We start from the raw sequence: 13,504 nt of genomic DNA, 5'->3' as shown, positions 1-13,504 counted from the left end.
AAATCAATTATAGCTCAACTTTTTTTTAAAAAAAGGCAACATGAAGAGTTCTTGTGGTGATGGGAATTTTCTGTATCTTGACTGATAACTTCCATATTCTGGTTAGGATATTATTATACTATACATTTTGCAAGATGTTACCATTGAGGGAAGTTGGGTAAAAGGTGTTATATCTTACAACCGCGAGGGAATCCACAATTTATCTCAAAATACAAAGTTTAATCTAAACAAAATAAGGAAACTGAAGTTCAGAGTAAGTAAGTAAGACTCTAAATTCTTTTAGAGTCAGAATTTAAATCCAGGTCTGTCAGATTCCCAGGCCTGAGTGTTTCAAGACTTGGCTCTGTTCAGGAGAACTGCATAGGGGGACCCCAGAAGCCTGCAGTTCCTCACACCAGGCGGCTCACCGGCCTCAGGGGCACCTCTGTTACTGCAGACTGCTGGCCTGATAAGGCCATTGCCGGTCTTGAAAGAATTATTTGTCAAGCCCTGTGGGTTGGTGCTGGAGGGCCCAGATTTGGTACCCAGGTTTTCCCTTCCTAAGGTGTGTAAAGAAGGATGATGTGGAAGGGACCACTCACGTGTTTGCCCTTCCACTTCTGTCTCTGGCTGGCTGTGTGTCCGCCAAACTGTGCATTTGTCAGTTTCTCTGTGGATATGACCATTTCCGGGTGGACGGTGTGGTGGCGATGTGTAAATTATGCATGTGTGCACAGGTTAGCGTGTACATTGTTCGGATGCCCCTGTGTCAGGTCTGGGGGTGTCACACCCACATAACACGTTCCTATTAGGTTAAACCATCTGATAATACCTCCCCCATAGCAGAGCCCACTGTTGAGCCAGTCTGTCACGAACTGGGTCTGTGTATTGTAGATAAACTGGGTAATTGGACTCTCTGCCTCCTCACCCAAAACAAACACTCACAAACCGCCCACCCCGCCCTGGAGCGAGTCCCGGCCCGTCATCCGGATACTTGGCTCTAGGGCCCCGCTTTACCCGAACAGTAGGCAAGGGGGTGCGCGCCTCCCGCCGGGCCCTTTCCCTCCCCCGCGGCCGTAGCACCGAGGCTTATGTAAAGCGGCCGCGGGGCGCACGCGGCTTCCCGCACAGGTGTGGCGGCCGTAGGGAGGCTGTGCGCGGGGCCGCCCCACCCCCGGCGGCGGCTCGGCTTCTCCTCCGGCTGCTCACTTGTTCTCCGCATCCGCCTGGGTGACGGCGGCGCGCGCTGGGCAGGACGGCGCGCCCCCTCCCCTGCGCCCCGCGCCGCTCTCGCGTAATGTGCTTTCCGCGCCCCGCCGCCCGCCGCACCCTCCGGCCTGGCTGTGTGAGCCGCGCGGGGCGGGGGCGGGAGTCGGCGGGCGGGGAGAGCCGCGGGGGACGGGCGGCGGCGCCCGGAGGTGTCAGCTCCTCGCTTCGCCCGCAGGCCGCCCGGCGCCCAGCGCGCAGGGGCCCTCCCGGTCTTCCGCGCGGCCCCAGGGTCTCGGACCCGCGGGGGACAGAGCGGTGCCGGGGAGACCCCGCCGCGTCTTCCCTTGAAAGTTGTCCGGGGCGGGGGGCTGGGAGGCCAGGAGGCGGCGCGCGGGGACCCCGCCGCCCTTGATTCGTCCGGCTCATCCCGCGGGGCCGAGCGCAGACGTCGCCGGGCCGCCGAGTCTTGAGGGACCGAGAAGCGCTGGCCGGCGTCGGGGCCCTAGCCGGGGGGCGGGCGGCGGCGGACCCCAGCGAGATGGAGACGGCGAGGGGCGGCGCGGAGTAGCTGACCGACCCCCGGGCTCGCTCCGCGCTCCGCGGGGGCGCGGCGGGCGGGGCCCCCGGGGCTGCCATGGAGGTGCCCACCGTCAAGGACTTCCAGTGGAAGCGCCTGGCACCGCTGCCGAGCCGCCGGGTGTACTGCTCCCTGCTGGAAACCGGGGGACAGGTCTATGCCATCGGGGGCTGTGACGACAACGGCGTCCCCATGGACTGCTTCGAGGTCTACTCCCCCGAGGCCGACCAGTGGACCGCCCTGCCCCCGCTACCCACGGCCCGGGCCGGCGTGGCCGTCACCGCCCTGGGGAAGCGGATCATGGTGATCGGGGGTGTGGGCGCCAGTCAGCTGCCCCTGAAGGTCGTGGAGATGTACAACATCGACGAGGGCAAGTGGAAGAAGAGGAGCGCGCTGCGCGAGGCCGCCATGGGCATTTCGGTCACCGCCAAAGGCGAGTGGGGCCAGGGCTGAGGGCGGGCGGAGGAAGGGTGGGAGGCCCCGGAAAAGGGGTGGAAGCCAGCCCTGGACTGCAGGCCACTGTCACATTACATGGGCACTGAAACTAAAGACCCTCTGGCCTGGTTTCATAGGTGGGAAAATTGCGGCTCAGACAAGTGAAGTGTGTAGTAAATCCACATGATACCAGAGCTCCACTCCATCCCAGCAGCCTCCTCCCAGCAAGGTGGGCAAGCCTGCCTGAGGGGAGAGCCAAAGGGCACTCTGTCCATATCCCTGTGGATACCTTCATTCAGCAGAATGGTTGGGCCTCCCACCCACAGTAGCAAATCCCTTGAAATCTGCCTTGCAGGTGCCACCACCTCCAGACACATATTTGGGGTCCTGGGCCTGTTCATGCCATCTTCATACCAACCCAGGCCCCACAGGGAGGGTCTTGGGACCTGATTCCAGGACCTTCTCCCTACAGTCTGCCTCCTAATCTCAGAGGTACTGATGAGTGGAGACCAGAACGTTCCTGAGGTTCATGCTCCTGCGGCTTCTTGCCCAGGTTCACTAGGTTCTCAGGGCATGTGTGTGCTCACTACATAGCTTTATGCTTCTTATCTCAGTTTCTCCAAGCCCATCCTGTCTTTCTTTTCTGGCCTGGTATAGCCCAGAGCAGAGAATGGGCCCTGGAAACTGTTTTTCTAAAACACAGTTTTATGGGAAATGGCCCAGTAGGAGTTAGAAAACCCCAAATGCAGATCAGACAGGCTTAGAGGTTTGCAGCCTTACCTCCTCCTCTTGCAAAATTATTTCAGCTCCCTGTCAGGTCTACTGTAGGTCAGAAATCAGTATTTCTTGAGCACCTGCCCTGTTCCTGGCACAGTTCTAGGTCCCAGGTGGGAAGGAAAGATGCAGAAGATCTGATCCCTGCCTTTAGGAGCCCAGGTCTTACCAGTGAAGATCAGACAGAGAAACTCAAGAAGCCCTCAGGGCAGAGTAGCCAACAGCGCCTCCTGAACTCCCAGTAAGAAAGATGCAAGGCCTGGAGGTCCATGGGGAAATGGAGAGGGAAAGGGGAGCCCTTTATCCCCAGGCCTCAAGAAGTGGTGCTGAACAGTTAAGAACTAACATTTATTGAGTCCTTACCATAGGTGCTTAATAGGTATTAACCCCTTTGACCCTCAGAACTTGTCAGATGAGGGAAGTAGTACCACTGTCCTCATTTTACAGAGAAGCAATGTGGGGCCCAGAGAAGTTGAGTAACTCGCCCAAGTAACAGCCTGAAGGTGATGGTCCAGTCTGTGCTCTTTTAACTATGGCGCTGAATGGGCTCAGCAGTTAGTTTACTAAAAATGTACATGCTCGTGTGCCAGGCTTTATACCATATTCCAGGGCCACAAATTAACAAATTTTCAGGATCTAACAATCTATTGAAAGAAACATACAAAGGTTATCCCAGTAACAGTGTGGGAAGCAGGGTGATGGCCACAGGAGCCACCACCTTCAGCCCAGCCTTGCAGTCAGGGACACCAAGGTGATTCTGAAAGCATGAGTAAGAATCGGACGCAGGATTGGTAGTGTGGAGTGGAGGGGCAGCTTCCCAGCTTCAGAGGTATAGGTGAGAAGAGGAATGGGAGACGCAGAGTGTGCGTAAGGTGAGTGTCTCTTTAGCAAGCCCCATCTCCTAGCCACAGTGTAGGGTTTGGATTTCTTTGTTTCTCTCTTTAGTAAGATTGGAAAGTAGAAAGAAGTACTCATTCCTGTAATTCTCTTGAAAAATAAAAGCCTCTTAGAGCCAGAAGTGGTGAGGACTGGCCTCTAGTAGACATCCCCCGAGCAGGGATGGGTCCCTGGGAGAAGAGGGCCCTGGGGGTCGGGCTGTGTCTTGAGAGGGCTGCCTGAGGTCCTGGGGTGAGGGGAGCCTGGAGGCTGCACGGCCTCCAGGTGTGCTGTGTCACCTGCGGCCACAAGGAGTAGAGAAGCTCTCCTTTCCTCAGAGCGCCCAGCTCGCTGCCTGCTCAGAGCTTCTTTCGTCCAAAGCCTCTCCCTCTTTCACCCCCAGCCCTATCCCATTCAGTGCAAGCTGGCTCCTGGAGCCCACAAGCTTTCCTGTGTGTCCAGGAGGATGGCCTTCCCCTATCCAGAGAAAGAAAAGGACAGCAGCGGGCCAGTGTCCCACAAGGCCAGTGGCAGCAGGGCTGACCTCATCTCCAGAGGCTCCCTCTAGGTCTCGAGTTCCGGTCTGGGAGTGCATGGCATCAGGCTGCTCCTGGAGGGCGTCAGGGGAATACTGTCCCTCTTTGGCATCTCTCTGGCTGCCCTGGAAGGAGAATGGCGGGGACAAGACCTTCAAAGGGTTGTCCAGGCCTGGACTCCACCGCAGTCTACTTCTGGGCATGGCTTGGCATCTTGGGCTTAACCAAGGGCCAGGCACCAAGGAAGGTAAGGCACGTAGGCCTGACGTGGCTTCAAGAAGACCCAGGCTTGAGTGTGGCAGGAGCTTTTAATGGTGCCACCAACCCATTCTCTGGCAGAGCAGTGGTTGGGAACGTGGCCGGGCTTCAGTGCTGGGATTCAAGGGGTTGACAGAGCCTGGCCAAGGTAGCGGCTGAGTGCACGGGCCTGTCTCACGGTGTCTGCTGTGTGCCCTTTCTCCTAGATTACCGCGTGTACGCAGCAGGCGGGATGGGCCTGGACCTCCGTCCACACAATCATCTCCAACACTATGACATGCTCAAGGACATGTGGGTGTCTCTGGCACACATGCCCACCCCGAGATACGCCGCCACCTCCTTCCTCCGAGGCTCCAAGATCTATGTGCTGGGTAAGGACATAGATGTGCTGTCTGGCCCATGTCCATCTCTCCTTCCCTCCCGGACCAGTTCCTGTTAGAAGCAGTATTTGTGTGCCCAGCATCTCCTGGGCACTGGGGGTTAATCACACAGCCCCCCACCCTCAGGGAGCTTCCTATGTGATTGAATAACAGTGAGAAGGAGGAACCCAGCCCCAGTCCCCAGGGGCTTACTCTCCTGCCCAACATGTGCCCTGCCCTGGCCTCCAGGAGGACGGCAGTCCAAGTATGCGGTCAACGCCTTCGAGGTCTTTGACATTGAGACTCGCTCCTGGACCAAGTTCCCCAACATCCCCTGCAAGCGGGCCTTCTCCAGCTTTGTGACCCTGGACGACCGCTTGTATAGCCTGGGGGGCCTGCGGCAGGGCCGGCTCTACCGGCAGCCCAAGTTCCTCCGGACGATGGATGTGTTCGACATGGAGCAAGGTAAGCTGGACACCAGGCCCTAGCTACCCACCTCCCTTCTGCCCTCCTCCCACCTTACACCCATCCCACCCATCTGCCCCGGCCCGTTTACCCAGCGGCGTGAACCTTTCAGAAGTCTGAATGCTCCTCTCCATTCAGGGCTACTCTTGGGATCAAATTCTTTCATCTGTCCAGGGCTCCCTCTGATTGGCTGGCTGTTTTTATCAAAGCCTTTCCCAGCTGTTGTTCCTTCTTACAACATCCAGCCAGGGCCAGATGAGGGAGGGCTTTGAAACAGAGCATACTGACTGGGACACTCTCCGCCTTTCCAGCTTAAAGTCCGTGAAAACGGAGGTGGGGCAAGGTGATTCCTGATAAGAGCTGATGGTTCCTTGGCCTGCAACAGGCATGGAGAGGGTCGGTTGAGTGCCATTTCGCACGGCAGGAGGCGTTGTACACGCCCTGAGCATACAGGGTAGATGGAATCAAGGTGCCACTCAGGATGAGAGCGGTTTGGCACTCGGGCGTATTTGGCAGGGGCGGTCAGCATCTCATTCTCTCTGTGTTTCTCCTGACATCGCCCACGGCCTGCAGGGGGATGGCTGAAGATGGAGCGTTCCTTCTTCCTCAAGAAGCGGCGGGCAGACTTTGTGGCTGGCTCTCTGAGTGGTCGGGTCATAGTGGCTGGAGGGCTTGGTAAGGAAAGAGCTTCCAGGCTGTGGCCTGGTGCTCCGTGGACTCTGGATGTGCATGCGCAGAAGAGGGTGCTGGCTCCTGGCACACCGCCTGCCTACCACCTGATTCCAAGGCACTCTCTTCTCCCAGCCTCGACGTCCTGCCTCCGTGGGTGGGCCTCAGATGTGGTCTCTCTGTCCTCTTACACGGGGGAAACTGAGGCTCAGAGAGCATAAGGGACATGCTGAGAACCACGTGACAGGCCGGCTGAGCCCAGGTCCCCGGGGCCCTGTACAGGGAGGGCTGGAGGTTGAAGGGATTGGCCTTGATCCTCTTTATCTTCTCCCTGGACACTCAGCTCTATCAGGAAGTAGGAAAGCAGTCTGATCAAATCAGCTGTTCTGATGAACTCAAGATTTGCTGGATGAGCCCTCCCAGAGATCAGGGAACTTTGATGGTGGTGTCCCACCGTCAACTAGGGAGAGATAAGTGGGCAGTGGGGCTCCTGGGAACCCAGAGTTTACTCAGTGTGGACAGATTCCCCGACTTTACCATGCAGGAAAGGAACTTGACGTGAGCTAGACCGTGTGAGCAGCTTTCTTCCTCATGGGCAGGAGAGAGGCAGTAGTGTCTAGAAACGTGTAGTAAAACAGGCAGTGGGGGAAGAAAACTGCGTCTTGCATCTTGAGGGGATGGAAGGACTGAGAAGGCAGGAAGGGCAGAGTGACTGTTTGACAGAGGGTGGGGAAAGCCTGAGGCTCAGGGAGTCCAGGGTGCTGGGCTTCTGCCTGAGGTTCCCGAGGGAGGCGGGAGGTGGGTCACCTCCCCCGGAGCGGAGGGAGGGAGGGCAGGCAGTGGGTCACCTTCTGCCTGTGGTTCCAGAGGGAGGGTGGAGGTGGGCCCTTCCCCCGGGCGGGCTGGTGGCTGGATGCTTGGTGAGACCTGGCCCCTCGCACTTTCAGGGAACCAGCCCACGGTCCTGGAGACGGCCGAGGCGTTCCACCCGGGGAAGAGCCGCTGGGAGGCCCTCCCCGCCATGCCCACGCCCCGCTGCGCTTGCTCCAGCCTCGTCCTCAGGAACTGCCTGCTGGCCGTGGGCGGCGTCAACCAGGGTCTGAGCGACGCGGTGGAGGCCCTGTGTGTCTCAGACTCCTAGCTGTCTCTGGGCCCGGCCACAGCGTCCCAGACTGGACCACCCGCTCTGAACAAGAGTTGGGACCACTTGCCTGGGTACCGGCTCCTGTCCGCAGCCAGTGGGGTCAGGCCCCGGGGCTCTAAGTGATCTCTCCACCTCCAATCCCTACCAACCCGAGGAAACTGGAAGACGTGTCTGGGACGCAGCCACACCTCCTCCCCACTGGAGCCGAGGTGACCAGGGTGGGGAGTCCTCACTTATGCTCAGGCAGAGAAAGTTACGGGAGCGTCTGCCACCTGCCTGCTGTGGGCTCACCTTTGCCATCTCCTGGGTTCTGACCCAGGGGATGGCTGCTCACTGCTGTCCTCTCCCTGGCTCTGCACCCGTCCGAGGGTCTCCTGGGATGAAGAACAGACAAGGGCTGTCTCAAAGCCCTCCTGCCTCCCTTGGGCTCCATCTCTTCCCTGCTGGTGGCCGGCCGTGGGCCTGCCCCAAACCTCATCTGCTCAGCAAGAATGGCCCTGGGGCTGGAGGCGGCTGGCTTGGGAGGGAAGTCGGGTTCACGGGGGCTGGCCCAGGTTGGCCACCCTGGCCGGAAAGGACCGGTCCTGCTTGGGGTCCTGGTGGGAATGTAACGACGTGGAAGGGGCAAACTGCCAGCCCAGGGTCTGCTCCCTACCCTTCTCCTCACCCCGTTTCTCCTGCGGGCACCCCTCCCCTCCAGAGGCCTGGCCCTTTGTCACCGATGGGCTGTGTGAAATTTGCTCATTTACACTGTGGCATCCACATCCATGAAGGGTGGATTCATTGCACTCTGGTTAACAGCAGCAGCACAATGATTAAAACCTATATTCCTATCTTCCGTGGCACCCTCATGCAGGGGTTGGGTGGACGGGGTCTGGATACGTGGAGGGGACCCCATAAAGCAGTCCCTCTGACGTTCTCAGGCCACACGGGACCCTGAGGGGCCACTCGTTCTTGGCCACTCTGGGAAGGTTCCTCCTTCCAACCACCTCGCGCCGATCAGTCGCCTCACTCCTAGGAAAACAGCATGCTTTCGGTCTCTGGAGTGCTGACGTGCCACGGGTGTGCTGGGAAAAGGTTGCGCTCGTTAGCTGAGCTCTTTGTCAGGTCACTCTCGACCTGACCTTTGTCAAGCCTAGCCTCATTTCGCTCAGCTCATGCTCATTTCTATGGGGTCGCACAGAGTCAGACACGACTGAAGCGACTTAGCAGCAGCAGCAGCAGCATGCTCATTTCTGTTTTGCCCAGAGCAGAAAGAGAACGGCTCACTGATGTGAAAACGTAGAGGATGAGCCTCCTTTTAGCTGGTACAGTGCCTCTTCCTGATTCCACGTTGTTTTTAAAAGCTGTGCTAACACCAGGACTACAAAGACGAAAAAAATACCTGCCCTGGAGGAGCTGTGGGGGTCAGATAGCACTCACTACACAAGGGTATCGTTATGTCTCTTGAGGCAGGAACACCTGTCCGAGGGGCCAGGGGGAGCCTCCTGGAGGAGGTAACCCCTCCACCAAACCTTCAGAGACAAGAGGAACCAGGTTCCGGACAGGATGGGTTTTTCTTCCCTTTCTCTGGGCACCTGCCCTTCTTCACTGGGCCCTGGAAGGACACTGCCACCTGCTGACCGAGCTGTTCCTCCCACTCTGGCATTGCCTGGCAGCGGGTGCCCCCTGGTGAGCAGACTGCAGGAGGCCTTCCCCACTGCATCCAAACCCCCGCCCCATTTTAGTTTCGCCCTCTGAAGAGACTGCTAGGAAAGGGGGCCGTGGAAGCCAACACTGGGAGGAATGGATGGTACGTTGTGGGGAGCATTGCCAAACCCAGCCCTGGCTGCCTCCTGGCTCTGCCCTGCCTCCTTCCCTCTCACCCCTCCCTAGGAAAGGTATTTACAACTGGGGCCTGTCCACCCTTTCTGATAAGAAGCCTAGCCTGTGTGTAGGGGGCTTTCCAAGCACCCCAAATGGCACCAGACGTGTGGATTGGACTGAGGCATTTCAAATAGTCGGGGTTCCTTGGGGGTACAGCCTGCCCCAAAGGTTCTTCCCATCATGAGAATAGGGGACTGACCGCTGGAATGTGAGGGCCGTTGGACTCAAGCTGGCGTCTGCTAGGACTCACCTGTTGGAGTCCATGCTGGGAGGACTGGGGGAGCTCACTGAGGAGCGAGGGAAATAGGGGGTGTCAGGAGCACGCGTCGCAGCTGTGCCCCGTGGAGCTGTAGAGAGTGCTCAGCGTCGGGTCCAGTGGCCTGGCACCAGGCCTCACCCGCTCCCCGCCGGAGACCTTCTCATCCCCATACCTCTCGGGGCCCCTCCGCTTTCTTGTCTCCACTTCCCAGCCTGTAAAACAACAGCAAGGACATGCCATCTCACCCGGTGCTTCCGTCCTCAGGTTAACCCTGGAGTAGCCGGTATTTTGCATTTGAGACAGCTAAGGCTCCAAGAGGTTATATAACTCGTCCAAGAGCACAAGCTAGTAAGTGACTGAACCAAGTCTGACTCCAAAAGCTGTGACCACAGCACTGCATTGCCTCAAATGGAATAGCACGTAGAAAAAGGAAGACAGTCAGCAGCACTGCACAATGTAAGGGGTTCAAAATGGCAAGCCTGAAAAGGTAAAGGCTTGGTTTCCTGAGGAATGAGTATTTTCTGTTGCTGGGGGAGGGACAGAAGTGTTCTCAAGCCACTGGGGGACAGCGCACACATAGAGAATCCAGGGAGATGCAGGCAGTGCCGGTCTAGGGGCCTTGCGTGCCTTGCGTGCCTTGCGAAGGACTCTGGGCTTGATCCACATGGGACACTGGGGGCAAATTAAGGATTTTGACTGGAGAAGCATCATGGGAGCTTCTCCGGAGAAAAATGAAGTAAAATTACCAGGGCATATCTACGATCACAAAGGACCCCAGTGGATTTCCCTGGTGGCCCGGTGGTAAAGAATCTGCCTGCCAACACAGGGACACAGGTTCAATCCCTGGTCTGGAAAGATTCCACATGCCAAGAGCAGCCAAGCCTGCAAGCCACCACCACTGAAGCCCACGCAGCTCAGAGCCCGTGCTGCTCACAGCAACTGGAGAGAGTCTGTGCACAGCCATGAACACACAGCACGGTGAAATGTGAATAATAATAATGTTAGGTAGTTAGAATAGGGAAAAGGAGTCCAAAAGACAAGGAAGAGAAAAGCCCACGAAGATAGAACAGAGGAAGGTCAAAGGAAGGTCCGAGGACCGGAGTGAGCACTTCAGGTAGAACAGCACTCCTGACTAAGCCCATTTTGTATAGGGCAGGCCCAGGGGGAAGGGAAACATATAAAAAGAGAAGCAAAGGGCCACCCCCGCAGGGCGCTCTTCTCCTGTTTTTGGGTCGACATGCCCTCACGCCTTGAAGATGAATTTTCCTGCTATCTTCTAAATAAAATTGAGCTGTAACACTGATTTGTCTAAGAGCTATAACATGGTCCTTTCGAGACCTGAGAGCTGTAACACGGTCTGTCCAAGACCCAAGAGCTGTGACACGCCGAGGGCTTTAATGTCCATCACTCCAAATCTCTGTTGTGACGAGACAGAACTGAGGAGCATACACTCGCTTGACAATAGTAACAATTTTTTTTAAAAAAAGAATGAAGCCCAGTTGGTGTTGGAATCCTCAGAAAAACATGTGGGCCAAACCCTTCAGGCCTCCTCTGGAGGGAAGTCTGCCTGCTGTGCAGAGTGGCAGGAGGGTTTGGGACCACAGGGCGTAGACAAGTCCCTCCTTTCCGTTGCTGCTTCTGCCCCAGAATTTCTTTCTGATGATCTCCTGCGTTTGATTGAGCTTTCTGGCCCATAGAGACCCTCACAGGAGATGGGGTACCGTTGGCCTTTTCCAACCTCCATCTTGTAGAAGAGACTAAACCAGCAGCCCTGTGACTAAATCTAGCGGCACAGCTAACAAGCGATGAACAGCTAACAAGTGACGGGAAGGAGATTCAATTTTAGCTTGGGGGTGGAGGGGCGTGTAGACCTCCGCCCCCACTGCAGGAAGAGATGGCATCCCCATCCCCACCCCCACTCCCAGTGTCTGCAGAGCAGGACCAGTGCTCAGGTCAAAGGCCTCCAACTCCAGAGAGCTGGAGAAATCTGCTTGGTGAGATCAAAGAGTTGCGTGGGCAGGCGCTTCTTGTTGGAATTAAACAACTGCAGAAGCAAAGGCAAGAGGCGGAGCACAGGCAGGAGCTGAAGAGGCGGCTCATAAAAGCACGCAGACAGGTCAGGCAGATGAGTTTCCCAGGGCTGCCATAACAAAACACAGCAGACTGGCAGCTTCAAAAACAACAGAAATGTACCGTCCCACAGTTGTAGAGGTCCGGAATCCGGCGGGGAGGGGGAGTCTCCTTGCCTCTTCCTAAATCAGTGCCATCACTTCACGGCAAATAGATGGAGAAACAATGGAAACAGTGACCAACTTTATTTTTGGGGGCTCCAAAATCATTGCAGATGGTGACTGGAGCTATGAAATTAAAAGATGCTTGCTACTTGAAAGAAAATCTATGACCAACCTAGACAGCATATTAAAAAGCAGAGACATTACTTTGCCGACAGAAGTCCACATAGTAAGAGGTATGGTTTTTCCAGTGGTCATGTATGGATGTGAGAGTTGAACCATAAAGCTGAGCTTCGAAGAATTGATGCTTCTGAACTGTGGTGTTGAAGAAGACTCTTGAGAGTCCCTTGGACTGCAAGGAGATCCAGCCAGTCCATCCCAAAGGAAATCAAGACTGAATATTCACTGGAGGAACTGATGCTGAAGCTGAAACTCCAATACTTTGGCTATTTGATGTAGCCAAACGGCTGACTGGTTAGAAAAGATCCTGATTCTGGGAAAGATTGAAGGCAAGAGAAGTGGACGACAGAGGATGAGGTGGTTGGATGGCATCACTGACTCGATAGACGTGAGTTTGAGCAAGCTCCAGGAATTGGTGATGGACAGGAAGGCCTGGTGTGCTACAGTCCATGGGGTTGCAAAGAGTCGGACACGACTGAGTAACTGAAATGAACTGAGGTCTTCCCTGCTTACTTCACATGCTCAGCACATGGGCCGAGCAAGTGTATGGAAAGACCCTAATGCCCCAGTCCCAGTTCCTAGTTTGGCCAGACAAGATGCTCCTGGATCCTGAGACTTCTATGGTTTTTTTTCATGCAAAACCTCCCAGCCATCTACCTCCTCTGAAAAGGAAATATCTGACAGATGACTCAGAAGGTCAGTGGGGTGAGGGGCTGGAGGCCAGAAATGTCTGAAGATTTGATGCCTAAGGTGACACTTTAGAAGTGATGGGTTTTCTGGGCGGCTTCAGGAGAGCTCCATCTCTCTCAGGCTGGTGGGGTTGCTCTCCCTTCCCTGCACCGTCCAAGTTGCTGTCCCGAGGTGACGAGGTGGACGGGGAGCTCCAGGCTTGCCGCTGGCGGCCTTCTCACCTGCTGGGGCCCTAACTGGGCCGTCCAGACTCCAGCCTGGGTCAGCCGTGGAGGTGGGGGTGTCCCAGGAGGGCCGGGCCCCGGGCCCATCCACTATCTCCAGGACTTATCCGCCTTATCTGGAGGGCCCGAGGGAGTGCTGGGGGTCTGGCCTCCCAGAAAGTTTCTCTCAACAGAAAGTGGAGTCTGACTCTCTGAGGTCTCAACTCAGGTTAGCAATTCACATTCTTAACAACACATGTTTATCAGGGAAGAACAATTTCCAAAGCCTTTCCCAGCCTCCCTGGTCCGGATCAGCACCCCATCTGTAGAAGCAGGGACTGGATTGGAGCTCCCCTTCCAACCTGGTCTTACCTCAGATCTCAAGCCCCAGCACCTCAGGGAAGTCGACTCAACCCTGGGTGGAAAACGACCACCTCATCGCTTTCTTCCAACCTCCCTCGCCCGCAATAGATCATAGCTGGATTACCCTGCCTTTTGGGAAATCGCTCCCGTCTACAAGTTCACCTACATGGTTACAGAGCTTAGACACCGTCCCCCAGCCTCCCTGGTCCTCCGGGTGATTCCTGGCCCCGGCTCCTAAGACCCTTCACCAAAGCCCTGCCCTTCCAGCCACCCCTCCTCACCTCTGCCTTGCAGCCCCTGGGAGACCACTGGGAGCAGGCAGCTCCCCGGACCACCCCTGCCGCTCGCCTCTGCTCCCATCCCCAGCCCGGCCGCCCCCAGAATACAGAATGCCCCCTCCCTTGTGTACACCCACCTCACCCCCTGCACAC

General features: G+C 56.6%; 1 protein-coding gene across 1 annotated transcript; it reads left to right on the top strand.

The window, feature by feature from the left end:
- Positions 1–1,109: 1,109 nt before the first annotated feature.
- Positions 1,110–8,114, top strand: KLHDC8A (kelch domain containing 8A). Its single transcript, XM_019976009.2, has 5 exons — positions 1,110–2,198; positions 4,851–5,015; positions 5,253–5,468; positions 6,042–6,143; positions 7,085–8,114. Exons 1-5 carry the CDS (start codon positions 1,823–1,825, stop codon positions 7,276–7,278), a joined length of 1,053 nt encoding a protein of 350 aa, XP_019831568.2. The 5' UTR covers positions 1,110–1,822; the 3' UTR covers positions 7,279–8,114.
- The last annotated feature ends 5,390 nt before the right edge of the window (positions 8,115–13,504 follow it).

The sequence above is a fragment of the Bos indicus genome, chromosome 16 (assembly GCF_029378745.1).
Source record: "Bos indicus isolate NIAB-ARS_2022 breed Sahiwal x Tharparkar chromosome 16, NIAB-ARS_B.indTharparkar_mat_pri_1.0, whole genome shotgun sequence".
In the NCBI taxonomy this organism is placed as follows: domain Eukaryota; kingdom Metazoa; phylum Chordata; class Mammalia; order Artiodactyla; family Bovidae; genus Bos; species Bos indicus.
Note: the sequence above shows the minus strand (reverse complement) of the source record. Positions and strands in the feature narration are given on the sequence as shown.

Bases quoted from the DNA above. Each gene is read 5' to 3' on its own strand.
- KLHDC8A (XM_019976009.2), top strand. From the start codon at position 1,823: ATGGAGGTGCCCACCGTCAAGGACTTCCAGTGGAAGCGCCTGGCACCG. The intron at 5,469-6,041 runs GTAAGCTGGACA...CACGGCCTGCAG, and splicing joins TGTGTTCGACATGGAGCAAG to GGGGATGGCTGAAGATGGAG. The intron at 6,144-7,084 runs GTAAGGAAAGAG...TCGCACTTTCAG, and splicing joins CATAGTGGCTGGAGGGCTTG to GGAACCAGCCCACGGTCCTG.